This window comes from Notechis scutatus, chromosome 2 (genome assembly GCF_049901735.1).
Source record: "Notechis scutatus isolate UNSWTSFEM ecotype Mainland chromosome 2, rNotScu1.2, whole genome shotgun sequence".
In the NCBI taxonomy this organism is placed as follows: domain Eukaryota; kingdom Metazoa; phylum Chordata; class Lepidosauria; order Squamata; family Elapidae; genus Notechis; species Notechis scutatus.
Genome location: NC_142010.1, coordinates 73,903,700 through 73,923,365, shown reverse-complemented (window position 1 = coordinate 73,923,365; position 19,666 = coordinate 73,903,700). Strand labels below are relative to the sequence as shown.

General features: G+C 35.8%; 1 protein-coding gene across 1 annotated transcript in view; it reads left to right on the top strand.

The window, feature by feature from the left end:
• GRIA1 (glutamate ionotropic receptor AMPA type subunit 1) overlaps positions 1-19,666 on the top strand; it is a 201,907-nt gene that overhangs the window by 178,434 nt on the left and 3,807 nt on the right. The window contains exons 6-9 of the mRNA XM_087954175.1: positions 8,338-8,499; positions 11,221-11,388; positions 15,746-15,850; positions 17,132-17,242. Of these exons, the coding sequence (XP_087810301.1) occupies positions 8,338-8,499; positions 11,221-11,388; positions 15,746-15,850; positions 17,132-17,242 (546 nt within the window). The remainder of the gene's footprint in view (positions 1-8,337; positions 8,500-11,220; positions 11,389-15,745; positions 15,851-17,131; positions 17,243-19,666) is intronic.

The following is a 19,666-nucleotide window of genomic DNA, read 5'->3' as shown; positions in this document are numbered from 1 at the left end:
GACAGTATTAAAATGTCTATCCTGGTTTATATATTGTCCAACCCAAATAGCTGTTAGGTGACTTACATTCCTAACAAAGGATACTGTAAAATCTCCAGTCAGAGGTGGTATTTGCCAGTTCTCAGAACTACTCCAAATCTCTGCTGTCAGTTTTCCAGAACTGGTCAGAACCTGCTGAATACCACCTCTGTGCTGGGCCTACATGCCTGCCCTGGCTCTATTCTGACCTTTATTTCCTGGTTTTGAAGTTCAGCTGCTTTGTGTGTCAGCTGTTTAACACACGGAGAGTCGGGATTGCAAGAGAAGGTCAGTAACAAGCCCACTGCATGCACACAAAGCGTGTATTTGGTGCATGCGTGAGCAAAGTGCACACACCAAGTGACGCCCACAGAACCGGTGGTAAAAAAAATTAAACCCCACCACGGGTCTTCTTCCTGTCACATGGACTGCAATTTGAAACCTAGCAGGATTCTTGTCAATTTTATCCATTCTCAAAACTATTCCATTTTCTGTTCTTCTTTTAAACCTACTTGGGGAGGGGGGGGAATAGGGAGGCTTATAGTCACTTAGGTTAGAAGGAAAAATTTGACAGAACCCTTACCGATTTCATCCAATTTTTTTTTAAGCAGAGGAATCCCTAGCATATAATTACCAAACCTGGTTTTCAAAAAATGGTCCAGTTTTTCATGGCTGGCAAACTCAGTACAAAGCAGCAGCAGCCGCCAAGTGACATGACAGCATCTGTGTAGGTTGGAATGAAGCCCATCAGGTGGATTGGCAGATGGTATACACTGAAGATGGTGCCCTTTCCCAGAAGTAGGCAGCCTAACCATGCAGATGCAGAAGCAGAAAATATGGAGCATTCTTATACATTCTCCAGTTCAGGACTTACTTGTTCAGGGCAGTTCAAATGACATAGTGCAAAGACAAAGTGTATGTAGAAGCTCCCTGGCATCTTTCCTGGTATTTTGAAGGACATCATGTAGCTGATCTTGAAAAAATCTCCGTATGAGACAGATTACTTGAGCAATGTGCCTTTTAGAATACAATGTACGGAACTGAAATGGAATAGATAAGCCGACTGCCTCATTGGGCAAAACTGGTGGAATAGATTCCTGTCTTACAGTGCTCATGTTCACAGATTAGATTTGTGGGTCCTGGAGAAAACCGCCGAGGTTCAAGTAGACATTGTAGGAGCCCAGCCTAATTAATTGAGGCAAACACTAAAATTCCTTTTTATGACCCTGTAGCCCCTTAACTCGGGGTAGAGTTGGGATGAGCATTTGCTGGCCGAATGCTCTTCCTGATGCCTACATGGAGTTTGCAGCAGATTTATTTTTTCTTTGAGCCTTAGAAGAGAAACAACTGCTACTACCTAGGGTTGAAATCTCAACCTTCGAAGTGGGAGGCAAGCATCTTCATCATTAGACCACCACACCACTAATTGAGGCAAATACTAATGGATAGAAATATAATAAGTGACATTGTTTAGTTTAGTTTATTTTCTACTTTGCTAAACATTTTCATGGACTGCTGTCTAGGGAAAAGAAATGCCCTTGGAGCCTGTTTTTGCAGTAATATTTTTCCATCAATTAAAAAAAAAATATTAGTTTTAGTCTAATTTGATTTTTCTTCTATTGAAACTATTCTATTATCCATTTATCTTTAACTTTTAGTGTCAGTAACTTACAGTTAAATTGTTTCATAATTATTGAAAGAGCACAGAAATAGATTACAATATTTCAAATGGAAAGATAGATTTCTAACTATGTATATTTTAAATGTATCTTTCCAACCTCACTTATTCGGCATTGCCCAGGGAATCTGGCTCTGCTCTGTTCTGCTGAGTTAATGCTACCAGATTATATTAACTGCTTGCTTTTTGTTTTTAAATTTAATGGCCCACTTTTGAAGCTGTAGGGGAGTTTTAATGCTAATGGGAATATATTTGCAATTGCTATTGCTTAGTTTTGCCACCTAGCTGGTTTTATGACCAGTTTATTTTTTATTTTTTTAAAGCTAGCTTGCATGCTAGCCAATGGGCAGTTTCACATTTTTTTAATTTCAATTTATAGCCCATTCTATCCCTTGGGTTCCAGTTGATTAGGAATCATATTAGCAAAAAATGGAAAAAAAATCCTTACCTTTAAGGCAAACAATTAATAGACCTAGCAAGAAAAAAAAAGAGGTCAAACAAAACAAATCAGAAAACACTTAATCATGCTATTTATAAATAGACTCTCCTAGAATTTAAGAAGCCGTCCTTTTACACTCACTCTTCTTTGTACCTGTTATTTGCTATTTTTCTCCTGTACACAACAGTGAATTCTCACTCACATCTTGGGAAAAAGGATGGGAGTAGTTCAGTTTCTAATCTAGGCTAGGTAATAATAATGTAAAAATAATTCTATTCAAATTTAACACATCAGAATGACCTGCATGCTCCTCAACATATTTGATTTGCATATAAGTTAGCAAACCTGCTAGAAAATCATAATTAATCTCGTACATTCTCCTTATATCTAAGCTGGGCATAGTTTAGGGTTTCACTCATGGTTTATAAATAAGTCATAATATAGAAGCTGTCAAAACTTAACTGCTTTTCTAACATTTTTGGGTTGGCATTGACGATAGTTTACTAACTTCTGGCTTGATTTTTCACTTGTATAAATAGAAGTATGATTCCTGTCAAATACAGTTGGCTTGTGTATAAAACTAAAAGTATGACCTGCCAAATTTGCATAGCTTAGGGCTAAACTAGACATGACTTTAAATGAATGCCTTTAACCATTCACATTGTTGCAAAAGGGGTTGAGATGAAAACTGGAGCACCATTAACACATTTATTCCTCCTCTGAAACCTCATTGGTGCTGACGGGCATTTTATCCTAATGATACCTTTGAGAAGTGATTGTCTTCAACACCACAGCAGGAAAAGGAGCAACTTTAGATTTCTCACCTATTTATTATTATCTGCTATCTATTTACTTCCTCAAGGCTGTTCTCTAAACGCCTTATTCTCCCAATGGATGCTGCATTCTAAAAGCAAAAACACACTCTAATATCAAATCTAGATTAACTATAAATTGAAAGGTAAAACACATCTATTGGGTACTTGGGAATTCTGGGAATTGAAGTCTACAGGTCTTAAAGTTGCCAGATTTTAAGAAAATAAAATACAGAAAATAAAATACTGTCAACAATGGTGTCCCCCAAGGCAGTGTTCTAGGACCAACTCTTTTCATACTCTATATAAATGACCTCTGTGATCATAATAAGAGCAACTGTGTTCTCTTCGCTGATGATGTAAAGCTATTCAACACCACAGACATTACTGCTACCCTTCAAAAAGACCTTGACTATGTATCAGAATGGTCAAACAAATGGCAACTTCAAATCTCAACAAATAAATGCTCTGTTCTACATATTGGCAAAAAAAATCAGAAAATAAAATACACGCTGAATAGTCAAGACCTTGTTGATGATCCAAACTCTGTCAAGGACCTTGGAGTACTTGTCTCTAATGATCTAAGTGCTAGAGCTCACTGTAACTACATAGCCAAAAAGGCATTAAGAGTTGTTAACCTAATCTTACATAGCTTGTTCTCTGGGAATATTACACTACTAACTAGAGCATACAAAACATTTGCTAGACCAACACTCGAATACAGTTCATCAGTCTGGAACCCACATTACGTATATGATATTAACACAGTTGAGAAAGTCCAGAAATATTTCACAAGAAGAGTTCTCCACTCCTCTACTCATTGCAGAATACCTTATGCCACCAGACTCGAAATTCTAGACCTAGAAAATCTAGAACTACGCCGCCTTCAGTCCAATCTAAGTATAGTATATAAAATCATACGTTGCAATGTCCTACCTGTGAATGAATACTTCAGCTTCAACTATAACAATACAAGAGCAAACAATAGATATAAACTCAAGGTTAATTGCACCAAACTTGATTGCAGGAAATACGACTTCAGCAACAGAGTAGTCAATGTCTGGAATACTCTACCTGACTCTGTGGTTTCTTCCCCAAACCCCAAAAACGTTAACCTTAGACTTTCTACTATTGACCTCACCATTTCCTAAGAGGTTTGTAGAGGGCATGCATAAGTGCACCAACGTGCCTACCATCCCTGTCCTATTGTTTCTTTTATTTATTTTTATTTTTGTTATATGTATCCATGTATTCATAACTATGTTTTTACTTATACCTATTATCTTGTAAGGAGTTGACAAACCCAATAAATAAATAAACTCTGCAGCCTTTCCAATTGAATGATGTCATGAATGGCTTTTATCATGGCTCTATAGCAATGTAGCTTGTGGTGCCATCTGAGGTTCCTTCCTTCCAACATTATTTTTTCATTCTAGGACAATTATCTATCGAACTCTGAATCTATTATAATCTATCCCCCACCTCCCCCAAAAGGAAAAATAAAATTGCACAAACAAAGCAGTATTCTAGGAGGGGAGCTAAAAGCTCAGTGTTGCAATAGTTCCAGTTCTATATGGACCACAAGTTTGGGGAAGCAGTGGGGTGTTTTTCTGTGGCCCTTAACTAGGGAATGTTTCCATGCCTTTTCTCTTTCTGTGGACTGAGATATCTTTTACATGATGATTTTCCAGTCTGCAGCTCTTTCTCTTGTCTCCCAAGGTCATTTCCACACCACTCCCATACACACATATTGTGCCACTTCCTTGAAACATATCTGAAGACTTAGTCTAAAATAGTGTGGCTAGATTGATATCAGGACCAATTGTAATGAACAAAATTTTCTGCTTCTGGAAACAATTCCATGAGTCATTTTTATATTTCCAAAAGCAAGTTCAAGGTGCTGATATTTACCTTTACAGTCTTACAATATTTATGATCTGAATATTTGAAATAAAACTTTCTATTACGGCAATGCAAACCATTTAGAAAGTTGGCTTGTGAAATGCCTTGTGAAATCCACCGTTCAGATCATCAAAGCAGTTGGATCATGTTGAAGCCTTCTTTTAATGTTCTTGGGTGTACAGAAAACCAGGAAATGATGTCCAACATACACACAAGTTCAGAAAAATTGAGAAAGTGCCTTGAAGAGATGCAGCTGCCTCAAGACTATAAAGGGGGAAATTTCTAAACAGTTCAGTTGAGCACACTTTTAATATGTGACTTACTAGATATGTTGGGATGACAGTATAACTGCTACAATCCTGATTTGCATGACCAAATCTGATTGGGCATTTTAGGTGGGTTAAAGTTTCAGTTCTACCAGAGACCACTGTTTGGGGAAAGTAAGCTTAATCTGTACCTCCACATATGATTTTATACAAATTTTGTTTCATGATCTATAACTTGAAGAAATATGTCCATTTTTATCAGTTGACTGAGGGCATAAGAGTTTAGTTCAGATGCATATTCCTGTGTAATATTCCTTTGGAACAGTAGATTGTCTATTGAATAATTCCCAGCAATACTTTTTTTTCATTATTCAAGCAGCTGTAAGGAAAATGTGTTCTGACTAATGGGCCTGTTTTCCTTCTCATGTTGAAATTCAAGTCACCATTTCACTTTTTACTTTTTCTTTGGCAGTAAAGGCTTGAAACATATTCAACTCTACCCTGGTTGAAGGATAGGATAGATTGGATTTGAGTTCTGTTCAAAACAATATAAATAATTCAGAGTGTCCCAAAACTGCGTGCAGCTCCATTAGCTCATGAATCATCAGAAATGTGAATATCTTTGGGTCTAAATGCCTGGTTCCCTCTTCTCTCCTCTTGCCAATTTACTTCTGAAGCTAATTACTAAAACCAGGCTTGCTACTCCTCAGGGATGAAAACTGCTGTTGTCACTCTGTCTTGGCTCCATTGGCTTTTACACTTGGAATACACTCAAATCCTTGTGGAATGTGGCAGGATAAAAATGTACTATATCGAACAGATGCCTCTACACAGTGAGCCATGTCTCATTTGCTCTATTATTCCTACTTCTCCACAACCAGTTTTGTTCCACTGCATCACTTCAAAAGTTGAAAAACCCAAAGCACTAGCTTTAGAATTAGTGATATGCAGATTGGCCTAAATCAAATTTAAATCTATTTAATATTTTTTATTTGTTTGTTTGTTTGTTTGGAAATTTTATATTGCCGTCTAGTCGCTCATGATGACTCAAGGCAGCTTACAGGAAATAAAAACACAATATAAATGAAATAAAAATGATAAAAAAAATTAAAATAGTAAAATAATCCCTAACCCCTTCCACCCCACCCCAGTAGCTACACCCACTCATATCATCCAATTAATGGGCTGCATCCCACACTGGATTCCCCAGGCCAACTGGCAGAACCACATCTTCACAGCCTTCCAAAAGAGTATCAGAATGGAGGCCACTTTATTTTCCAGAGGGATGATGCTCTAAAGGGAGGGAGCCACCATGGAGAAGGCCCTTCTTCTGGGTCCTGCAAGATATACCTCCTTAGTGGATGGGGACTCACAGCGTTCCTTGCTTCCCTGTTCTAGTGGGTCAGGTGGATGTGACCAGCAAGAAATGGTCCCTTAGATAACCTGGTCTCAAGCCATAAAGGGCTTTAAAGGTGACAACCAGCACCTTGAATTGCATCCAGAAGCAAATCAGCAACCAATGCAGCTCCTGCAGGAAAGGATACTGAGGTCTGCACAAAACCACGTATGCAACTGCATTTTGCACTAACTGGAGCTTCTGGATGCTTTTCAAGGATAGCCCCAGGTACAGCACATTGCAATAGTCATGATGGGAGGTGATAAGGGCATGAGCGACTGTGAGTAGAATTGTTGGTCCAGGAAAGGGCATAACTGGTGCACAACCCACAATTCAGCAAATACTTTCCTGGCCACAACTACTTTTCACAGAAGTCACAAGTCCAGGAGAACCCCCAGATTACACTCTGGTACTGTTTGGGACAGTGACACCACATCCAAGACCAAAGGTGGCAATTTTCCATGGACCAAAGAACCCCAGACCCAGAACCACTCGGCCTTGTCAGCGTTCAGTTTCATCCCATTGTTCCAGGCACTGCGAGAGGGAGGTCACAGTATCACTTTACTCACCATAGACTGAGATATACAGCTGAGTATCATCAGCATATTGATGATGTCTTAGCCCATGGTGATGGTTGATCTCAACCAATGGCTTCATTTAAATGTTGAATAGGAGCAGAGACTAACAAGCCCTGCGGGACTATGCAAAGCAGTGGCATCTCTTGTCTCCTACGGTATTAACACCAACTGAGAGCAGCCACAAGAAAGGAAGTGAATCAGGATAGCACAAAGCTCCCCACTCCCAATCCCTGAAGTTACTCCAGAAGAATACCATGGTTGATAGTATCAAAAGCTGGTGAGACGTGAAGCAAAATTGACCTGCTCTCCCATGTTGTAATTGCTTATGTAACTATCCCAATTTATATATCCTCCCTTATACACCTTGGTGAGTATTTTTCTTAGTTTATTTTTTTTCCCAAATATCTAGGAAAGTTATACTATTGTCAACTAAAAAGTTGTCAACTTTTTAGCTGCCAGAAAAGGGGAGTGGGGGAAAATAAGGCATTCCTTAAATGCCTAGATAATCACCCCTGGTAGCTCAAAGTTGTCGGAGCATAAGAAGGCTATTGGAGAGCATGATGGATGACTCTTGGAGATGGATGTGTCCCATTGGAGAAGTCACATCTAGGGGGGAGGGGAAGACCAGGATCAAGGGGGAAATGTATAATGTAATTTAGTATCAGCTGCATCCAGCTAACGCCAACATGGCCACTCCTAATAAATCAATTAACTTTTCTCTGAGATGTGGCTACAGACTTTTGATTTGAATGAGGGTGGATTTGTTGGAGCCCTGGCAACTATATTGTAGAAGATTCTGTTTGGGCAAATCACATTATTTTTGCTTGCACAAAGAACAATGGATTTTTTTTTTATATTTCTACTTATATTTATAATTAGAGAAATAGGCATTTTCCTCATCCATGTCATTTTCATAGCTCTCATTCTCTTATTTGCTTCTCACCCTTTTCTTTATTAGTCTGCAATTATTTGAAAACTCCTTTGGAAAGTTATGTATTTAAAATGTGTTAAATTATTTTTAAATTCCACTATAGTTCTCTGAAAAAAACATTGTAAAAATTATTAATGATCAAAGAATTTTTCATAGTACTTGAGGTGTAGAACAACTTTTGGTCTGGGATATTTGGATTATTGCATTTTTCATCAGTATTGGTAAAAATTGTGTTATAAAAGTTTACTGCTTCTGTTAATATGCATTCGTTCATCACTTTTGTTATTGCTGTTGCTTTTTTTTTTTGTCCTCCTTAGGGCTTTATGGATATTGACCTGGGGAAATTCAAAGAAAGTGGAGCAAATGTGACCGGATTCCAGTTGGTGAATTACACAGACACCATCCCAGCCAGGATCATGCAACAGTGGAAGAACAATGATGCCAGGGAACAACCTCGGGTGGACTGGAAGAGGCCAAAGGCAAGTGGTACTGAAAACCATTTGTTTGAGGAGGTGTTAATGCCATTTCTTGTTCCTTGTGTCAGACTAAGGGTTTAGGGCTTTCTTTTTCCATAGCAAATTACAGCGGAATTGATTTCAGTGAAGTTAAATTATAGAAAATGCTGTTTTCTTTTGCTAAACAAGAGGGGACTTTCAAAATGAAGAATTCTCCTTTTGAAACACACAAATACCCATACACACACATGAATTGGTATGGTAATGTGGTAGTAAGGTTTAAGTAAGATTTAACTAGGAGCAGGTTTAAGCAGGTCCTTCCTTAGAAACAGAAACCAGTGGGTGATGTTGGGCTGGTCACTGTCTCTTGGAGTTAAACTGGGAAATAAAAAAAACTCTATTTCCCAACTGGTTCTGGACCAACATTGTAGATTATGGTTTCTAAACTTCCGTGGAGATGCTGTTACCCTAGAGTGGACTCACTTAGGCAGATAATAATATACATAGGCATATACATACACAACCAACGGTTAGTTATACATTCAGCCAGGTTTTTAAAAATTATTATTACTTATTATTGTTGTCATTGTTGTTGACTGGATTTGATATTTTTATCCACCCATCGAGTCCTTTCCAAGGACCTGTGATAGGCAGATGTTAATGTTTGACAGTGTTGAAATTATAGTCACAAGATGTAAGCTGTTCCAAGTAAAGCTGCCTTTTGCAATTGATTGGTGTAGTGTTCAAGTGGTGTTCCATATGTTTTTTCATTTCACCCAAGGAACTTGTCACTATCTATTAATATAATTATTCATATTATATTATAATATAAATTTATCATATTTGTGTTTATATTATGTCTAAGTAAAATGATGTAGAATACGTATTTCAATCTGTAGGACCTCAAAATGTATACAAATGAAATCAATAAATAATTTGTTATTAAACTTACTGTATGTGCTGCCCCTCTCACCAAAGGCAAGAACAAGCAAAATACAAAAGGACACAGCAATGAGTTCCCCTTTAATAATGGCTTAACACTGCATGAACACTAGCATGTCCATAACTATCCCCGCTTAGTTTCTCCAGATGTGCTTAACTTACAGAATTTCCAGACAGAATGCCCATATACTGTTGGGAATATCATACCCTTGGAAAATTCTGACAGTCAAAGTGCGAGACATCTATGGGAAATTAACGAAACATTATCTGCAACTGTTTCTCTAACATTCAGTGTTAGTGCTCAGAGAGGGAATATATCCTAGTTCTTTTGGGTTGTTCGGAAGCAATATTGCGTGTAAGTAGGATTTCAGTCTTGAAGTAACTTCCATGTATTAATTAGCATTGGGATAACTAAAGGAAATTTAATGCCTTGTTCTTCTGTCTGGGGGACTCTATAGCAAATTATTTAATTAATGGGGTGCTGAATTATTGCTTTGCACTGAATTGAATAAATATATGGTGCTGTGGAATCTTTTGAACAAATAATTTTTAAAACAGAGTGCATCCTCCGAACTTTGTGTAGATGTGATAGAAAGATACATACTCTGTTGCTTACCTTCTCATAGATCCTTCATTGTGAAAAAACTAAGTTCTTTTTCTCACCTTACTGGGAGAATATTTTAAAGATTGGTAAGTTGTATAGTAGACTGAATATAGTAGGGAAAGAGGGAGAGGGAGAGTGGGGGATTTTTGAATCTTTCATATTAAGGCAAACTGTTTTTGTTTTTTGTTTTTTAAGATAACCTGCACACCCAGCAACTCACTTTGTCATGATGCAAATCTTGAACACTGTTAAAGACAGAGTCCAAGGCTTTAACTTCCTATGTATAATTTTCTAAAGCCTGCAGCAGCTAGTCCTACAAATATTATAATGCACTGGATCCAGACTTATCCTGTACCCACTTTAATTAGACCCACTGAAATCAAGTTGCCATAATTATTCTGGATATCATACATTTTCATCAAACAAAAATGACTCTCAAGGTAGAACAGATTAATTAAAACATGGCTGAAAGCAAAATTAGCATAATAAGTAGGTTGTGCTTTGGAGTGTACAGTAGTGCAAACTACTTAAAGCAGCTGCAGCTTTTCCCAGGAAATTATAATTGCCATCAATATTATTAAGCATAAAAATGTAGCTACAGAACAGCATGCAAGTCATCATTTGGCTACATCTAGCAAAACTCTATGTGGCTTCTCATGGCTTGTCAATTCCAGCCAAATTGGTATTTTAGCTCAGATCCCAAGAAACAATATGATATAGTGGGTAAGGTGCTGGATTTTGAGCTGGGAGGCTCTAATCTTCTAGACATAGAAGTCAGCTAGATTGCCTTGGGCCAGGCATTCCCTCTCAGCCCAAATCAGTGTCAGGCTTCTGTGATAAGCTGGTTGAAAATTAAAACTCCTTCTTGCCTCTGTGCAGTGACAGCTTTACTTTGAGAACTGCAGCAAGCCATGCAAAAGAAAAAGTTCCTACAAGTTCTAGGATAAAGGCTATGAATAGCAATCACAACTTCAGTTCAAAAACCTACAAAATAATGCTGCTCTTTATTTTTGAAGCACCCAGTATTACTTAACGTAATTATTTTTGTGACACATTAAGTTGACATTGATATTAACCAAATAGCAGTTTGGGGTGGCTGAAGAAATAGAAGATTTCCTGGTTCCTGTTTTGGGAGACGGAACAAGCATTTCCCAAATCAAGCCTAATAGCCAACATGCTTATTTTAATCTATTTTCTAGTACACATCTGCTCTTACATATGATGGGGTTCGGGTAATGGCCGAAGCTTTTCAGAGTCTCAGAAAACAACGGATCGATATTTCCCGTCGTGGGAATGCTGGGGATTGCCTGGCAAATCCAGCTGTTCCTTGGGGACAAGGGATTGACATCCAGAGAGCTCTACAACAGGTTAGAAAATTAAGATAAACTTTAACCCTGGGCAGATTATAACATTGTTACAATATCTGAATTGCTATTCATTATTCATTATTTCATGGGTTGTAAATCTGTATCCTGTTGTACTATAAACAAGGATGATCACTGAATATTTATACTGAAATTGCATTTCTAAAGTAGTCTTGAAAGATCATCGTATTTAGGAAAGAAAATCTGACTGTGAATATTTGGGAGGAGGGGAATGCATTTTCTTTCTAAGTTTCGATCCTGAACTTATCAAGCTTGAATTAAAATGTTTCAGCAATCTAAAATGGGATTCCAGTAAGATAATTCATTATGCTTTCTTATTTTTATAAGTGGATGCTTGCTGTGTCAAAGATGCAGAAATACCATTACATAATTCTTTCTTGATTATACTGTATCAGATGGATGATGAGCAGCATGCTTGAATGCTTCTTGTAGATAAAAGCTAGGTTTGTTAGAAATAAGTTAAGTCAACTGCCTTGTCCCTTAATTTACTATTTTCTGTTGTACAAGAAAAGAAATCCTATTAAGATTTTGCACTGAAACAGAGTTACAGAGTTATATTGCATAAAATATATGCAATCCATTCAGTACTAGTATTAAAAGAAGTGGGAGTTTAGAAAATATGTACAAGTCACCCTATTGGAGGCACTTAACATTTCAGTGATAAAATGTTCAAATTCTGAAAATGTTGTGAGAAAAGAAATGTCTGTGGGCAAAACTGCATAGTTAGGTTTGCTCTTCTTGGCAGCGGACCAACAATTTCTGGAGGGAGGGAGGAATGGGTGACATTGTCATCTCACCTCCAGCCTACTGCAAACACAGTCTTTCCTTGTGTTTTGTTGTTTTTAATTTGAAAGTAGTTTTTTTTTTTTAATTGAGACTGGCAACTCCATAACTAAGCAAAGTATTTATTAATCAAAACATTATATGAATGCCCCATTTAGCGACAGCAGTTCCCACACAAAAACTAAGTTAGATATCACATGTCTATGATTTGTGATTGATTGATTTATTTTTATTTTTATTTTGTCAATTGCTTACAAGATAATAGGTATAAGTAAAAACATAGTTATGAATACATGGATACATATAAGAAAAATAAAAAAATATAAAAGAAACAATAGGACAGGGATGGTAGGCACGTTGGTGCGCTTATGCACGCCTTCTACAGACCTCTTAGGAAGCGCACCAATGTGCGCTTATGCACGCCTTCTACAGACCTCTTAGGAAGGGGGTGAGGTCAATAGTAGAAAGTCTAAGGTTAAAGTTTTTGGGGTTTGGAGAAGAAACCACAGAATCAGGTAGAATATTCCAGACATTGACCACTCTGTTGCTGAAGTTGTATTTCCTGCAATCAGGTTTAGTGCTATTAACCTTCAGTTTGTATCTATTGTTTGCTGTTGTGTTGTTATGGTTGAAGCTGAAGTATTCATTGACAGGTAGGACATTGCAATGTATGATTTTTTATACTATACTTAGATCGGACCGAAGGCGGCATAGTTCTAAATTTTCTAGGTCTAGAATTTCGAGTCTGGCGGCATAAGGTATTCTGCAACGAGTAGAGGAGTGGAGAACTCTTCTTGTGAAATATTTCTGGACTTTCTCAACTGTGCTAATATCAGATGTGTAATGTGGGTTCCAGACTGATGAGCTGTATTCGAGTATTGGTCTAGCAAATGTTTTGTATGTTCTAGTTAGTAGTGTGATATTACCAGAGAAAAAGCTACATAGGATTAGGTTAACAACTCTTAATGCCTTTTTGGCTATGTAGTTACAGTGGGCTCTAGCACTTAGATCATTAGAGATGAGTATTCCAAGGTCCTTTACAGAGCTTGGATAATCAACAAGGTCTTGACTATTCAGCTTGTATTTTATTTTCTGATTTTTTTTTTTTGCCAATATGTAGGATAGAGCATTTATTTGTTGAGATTTGAAGTTGCCATTTGTTTGACCATTCTGATACATAGTCAAGGTCTTTTTAAGGGTAGCAGTATTGTCTGTGGTGTTGAATAGCTTTACATCATCAGCGAAGAGAACACAGTTGCTCTTAATATGATCCAGAGGTCATTTATGTAGAGTATGAAGAGTATGTAGAGTATGAAGAGAGTTGGTCCTAAAACACTGCCTTGGGGGACACCACTGTTGACAGAATTTGATAGGACGCTCCCAATTTTGACCATTTGTTGTCTGTTTGACAGGAATGCTTCTATCCAGTTATGCAGGTGTCCAGAGATACCGTAAGATTTAGTTTTAGGAGTAGTTTGTCATGTACCACTGAATCAAAGGCTTTACAGAAGTCTATGTCTTTTGCTTTGCCCTGATCGAGTTGTGTAGTCCATATGTTTTTGCAGTGTAAGAGTTGCAGATTACATGATAGTTTTTTCCTGAAACCAAATTGTTTATTAGACAGTAGGTTGTTTGTCTCTAAGTGGAGGATTGGTTAATAATTGATTCCATGACTTTACAGGTGACACAGCATAAAGAGATTGGTCTGTAATTTTCAACTAGGCTGGGGTCTCCCTTTTTGAAGATAGGGATGACCGTGGCTTGTGACCATAGTTTTGGCAAGGAGCTGGTCCTGAAAGATTTTTCAAAGATTATGCTAAGAGGTTCAGCTATGGCAGTGGTAGCTTTTTTAAGAAGTAGGCACATATTCCATTCGGTCCAATAGATAGAGATGGTTTTAGATTGTGTAGTGCTTTTTCAACATTGTATTCTGTAAAATTGACATGCATTCGATCATTGTAGTTTTCTGTGGTTCAACTAGGAAATACTGGGCATGATCCATTGCTGTTTACAAATACTGAGCCAAAGAATGTGTTAAAGAGGTTGGCTTTAATAGTGTCGTCATTGCAGTCTTTACCATTAGGTCCTTTCAGGGGTGGGATGTATCTTGAGTCTTTTAGTTTGTTGTTTACAAAATTGTAGAAAGCACGAGTGGAATTGGTGCGTACGTTTTCTTCTTGTTTAATGTGATAATTGGTGCATTCAGTTTTTATCTGGTGGCATAAATTTTTGTATCGGCTTTTGAAGTTGGCAACGTGACCAGATTTGTTTTTCTGCCAAAGTGATTTCTTTTTGGATTGAAGCTTCCTTATTGTTTTGGGTAATTTATTTTTTCTGGTTTTGGGAGTTGTTAATGGTACATATAGTTTGATGACTCTTTTGACTTCAAGTAAAAATATGTTGTAATGGTCTTCTACAGTATTGCATCCAGAGAATAGAAATTGCCAATCAAGGGATGAGAGATCGTTATTTATAAGATCATAGTTGCCTTTTTTTGAAGTTATAATTGGGGATTCCGTCGTTGTGATGATTTTTGTGCGGACGTATGTTGAGACAAAAGTCAATCATGTTGTGGTCACTGTTGGAAAAGGGTTCTTTAATTTGTATTTCCTGCCAGTTTCCCAGTTTACTTTGTTTGTCGTAAGCCAGATGGATCAGAAATGGTGATCACAGAACACTGCAACCATCAAAAATATGCAATAGTTGCAAATAGTGATCATGTGATTTCTGGGATGTGGTGATGGTCTTAAGTGCAAGGATTGGTTGTAAATTAATTTTTTCAACACCATTGTAACTTTGAATAGTTGCTAAACAAATGACTATAAAGTCAGGTCTAGGTGTAATTTATAAATTCTTTATAGTTTAGATGATGAGGATGATGATTTTGTTAGTAAGACAATCTAAGATAATATCAAGTCCAGATATGTGAGAAAAATTCTCCATTAATTACCTTTTCCAAGCCAGAGGCTAAATTCCATCTATTGTCTTTTGCAGTCCCACATTTAGTATAAGATCATCTTAGCCTTTTGGCAAACTGTTAGCAAGTGTACTTTGCTTGTTCTTTATCCCCAACTGTGTTAACTGGAACAGTGTAATGAATGCAGTCTTGATTCCCAGAAAGGAGGGAGTGCATTCCAGAGGAGCAAGAGACAAAACAGTTTAGGTAGTTTGTGTGAGAGAAAGAGGGTGAAGAGAGCTCCTCCTAATAGTTCTTAGAGTGTATGTGTTATATGATGCAAGTAGTCTGCTTTAGTTTGGCAAGATTTCTGTCTATAGGTGAGGAACCATAAAGGTGTCTGCTTAGAAGAATCGCAGTGTGTCTTTCCTGGGTTTGGGAACCTTGACAAAAAGTCTGAGCTGGAAAGTTGAAATTACTGTCACCCAAATGAGCTTATGTCCTCAGTGCAGATGAATTGAAAAGAAAACATCTGAAGATAACTCTTGATATGTATTGATGCATATATCATTTGATCTGATTTAAGAAATTTGGAAAGCTATTTGGGACAAGAATTTTGTATCAGTTGTCATCTTTTACCTGTTCCTCCTCTTTTTATAGGTGCGCTTTGAAGGACTGACAGGGACTGTCCAGTTTAACGAGAAAGGACATCGAACTAATTACACCCTTCATGTTATTGAAATGAAACATGATGGGATCAGAAAGGTAAAGCTGGTTAGGTTGGGAATGGAACTTGTTTCTGAAAACATTGATTCCCTGGTGCAACTTTCATCATGAGCTAAAACATTTGTGTAAATAAGGCATAAAATGGATTTATCTCTGACACTTATTTTGTAGTATAGGATTTGAAGCCTTTTTTTTCATGAATTTTTGTAGAAGTAAATTTGGGGTCTCTTCAACTTTTAGAAAGCATAATATGAAGATTATTCACAGAGTAGTTTCTTTTCTTCTCTAAAACCTCATGGAATCACATATCATGAAGTATCAGGAAATTTAGGTGAGAGAAAAAGGCGCTTTGTGAAGAGTCGAATCAAATCAAATTTTATTATTGCAATGAGAGATTAACGTACTTTGTGAAGGGTGCTTTTATAAGCAAATCTGTCTTTTTTAACATTAAATAAAGTTGAAAAAAATGTCTGAGCCTCTATCAACATTTTAAGTAATCCCTACCCAACTTCACTCTGGTAGGTATTTCTACAGATTAATCTTTAATCCTTAGGAAAAGATTCTGGAATGAAAACTAAAAAATAGAACATAGTGGATTTTAAGATTTGCCCATCTCTATTACTTTTTTTAATTGATAACTATGTCCTATTTAGTGTTGTGGTATATTTTAATTCTGTAAACCCCAAATTCATCTGTCTATATTATTTTAATATTAAATATGAATTTAAATATAAGATTTTCTCTCAAAATATTTAAAAAAGTAAATGTATTAATCACTTAAGGACTGTGACTTGACATCCAGAAAATTGAAATGTGATAACTGAACATTTGTCAAAAAAATGCAAATCAGTACTTTTCATACAGGTATTAACAATAGATTAATTCCCAGATGATTTCCTATTGCCAGTAAAACTCATCTACTCTCTGAATTAAAAAGCTACAGTGTCATTGTAAAATTTTAAAGATAATTTGTGCATGCTGATATGCAAAAAGGAGAAGGTGAAAAATATGAATATCAGATCTATCTCAAAAAATATTAATAATATAAAAGATTCATATATGCTTTCATTAGTCTAATGTTATACATCTAAATACGTGCACAAAGTACTTATGTCTTACACTTTTCTTTTATCTTCAAGACGTCTGGACAAAATCAATAATGCCACAAATTTTGAAATGTAAATAAATTTCAGTGTTTGAAAGATAGTGGATTTATTTTGTACAATGTTTACTGTAAAGTTTCCTCACAAATATGGAATCTCAGTATATAGAACATTGAGTTTTGCCAAAGATGTACTATATTCTATTGATCATTTCTAGATTGGTTATTGGAACGAAGATGAAAAATTTGTTCCAACCATCACAGATCAGCAAGGTTCAAATGAAACAACAACTCTGCAGAACAGGACCTATATTGTCACAACTATTCTTGTAAGTATTCTGACACTGAGACTTTTATCTCATTAAACCCCATCCTAATTTTGTGTTTTACTTCATTTAGAATTGTGTACAATTTCAAAAGCAAAATATTTAAAGCAAGAGCATTTTAAGGCTTGCCACATAGTTGAAATTATCAAGTTTTATATGATGGAAATGAAATTGAATAATTCATCAGATATCAATTTAGTACAATGTCTCTCAACCTTGGCAGCTTGAAGATATGTGGACTTCAATTCCCAGAATTCCCCAGCCAGCATGGAAGTCAAAGTGATTTACTGTTTAAGATACTGTACTAGAACTGAGGAAATCTAGATTCAAGTCCACCTTTTCAAGAAAAATTACTTGATGGCTTTGAATCCAACTTCTCTCTCTTGACACTTCCCTTGATACTTGTGGGAATAATGACAAAGTTTCCCCATCAAACTCCTGAGACAAAAATTAGGATATAGAGCTAATAAATAAATGAATTCCAATAATAAGCTGTTGAAAAAAATAGACAATGTATACACTGCATCTTTTCTTACCGTTGCAATGTGTTTCATTAATATGTTTGATACCTTTATTTTTTATTTTATTTTTACTGCCTTACTCATGTATTTTTAATAAAGAAAACTGACCCTGAGAAGATGCTGCAACTTTGATGTGGAGAAATTTTTAAAAATATATTTAAAAAGTCCCTAAACTTAGAGAACAAATTTAATTTGTAATAATAAATTCCCCAATTTAACATTTTCAAGAAGCTGGATAAACATCTGACAGAAGTAAAAGGAAATGTAGTCAGCCTTAAAAGCTTGGAAAATCTATCATGCTATTCTGTAATTATTTGGGATTCCTCGTAAACATTCCATAAACAGATGTTTTATACATCTGATTGGCTAGAAATTCAACTCTTTGCAAATATTCACATATTTAAGTAATATGACATTTGGATAAGATGGCTATGGATATTTCTGACAGCAGCTGTTGTGATTCCTGAGGCTGAAAATAAATGTGATGTGATTAAAGCTGGACATGAGACTTCTGTTTCAGTTAGATTTGGGTGTTAACATATAAATTAGGTTATTATTTTCTGAAAAAAATCTGTGACTTCCCTGAATGACATTTTATATCTACAAATATGTCCAGTATTGACGTTTTAGGGTAAAATAAGAAATGCCTCTTTTCGGAGGTTTTCCATATGGAAGCAGGTTAAGAAAGCATGTAGTTTAGAACTCATTTTCTGTTTCTCCTTTAATTGTATAATCTAGAGAGTACCTAAAATAATTTTCCTTCAATACTAGGAAATAAATTTGTCCTCCATCTTTTGTATGCTGATGATGTAGTTATTATTTTTACAAGTTTAAGGTGTAATCTCCAAGTGCTTAATATCAAGGGATATTAAAGAAAACCTGGCCATCTACTCTAAAAAAAGGAATTTGTTTAATAAAAAGGCATGCAAATTATCATAAGTGAGTGATTAAAAGTGATTAAAAGTAAACTTACTTTTTCATTTATAATTGTAAGAAACAAATTAAAGATAACTTGAGCTGGCAGTAATCAAGGTATAGAGACTTCATTTCTGTTGCCCTATCAATATCTTTCCATATCCATGTAGTCATTACATAGTTCAAAAGAATGTAGGCATTAAAATTAAACAGTTTGTGAATAAATATATATTAATATAAAATACAACAAATCTATTATATTTTGAATCCAAAACAGTTCAGTTAACTAAAGGTGTACTTATTACAAAAAGATACAGATGGTACCTATTCACTAAGTAAAGATGACCACAAGTACTAATATTAATGAAAAGGCATGCATACTGTATAATTCAAAATTTGGAAAATTCCAAAGTCCCATCTTTAATTGATAGTTGCATCTTTTTCAAAGGCATCTTCAGAATTGAAGCACCTCATAGAAATTTATAGCATATTGAGTTTTTGAAAATGTTTTCCAGATAAGGATCTATGCAAAAAAATAAAATCTTGAGAATTCTGTTCACTTTTAGTGTTGATCCTAGCCTAAAAATTTAATTTTAATAACTCCCATCTGCCAAATATATATTCTTTATATATCTTACTTGTATTTAGTGTTACAGTTTGAGAAATGTTTGGAGTAAGAATATCTAAATAATTGATAAACTCAGTATCTATATAAAAATGATAATCACTTAATGCATGAATAAACTAAATTTTATCTACAGAAATCATTTCCAATTTGCATTGGTTAATAGAATATCCTACAATTTCAGTAAACGCATTAATCAAATTCAGCAAAGCTAGAATTAAATTACTGTACAAAACTCAGAGATAAACAATAAGATATCATCAGCAGAGAATACCAATTGGTATTCTAATTAACTATACAAAAATCACAGAGAGCATAATTTTGTCTAATAGTACAAGCTAGGAGTTCTAAACTAAGATCCAAAGG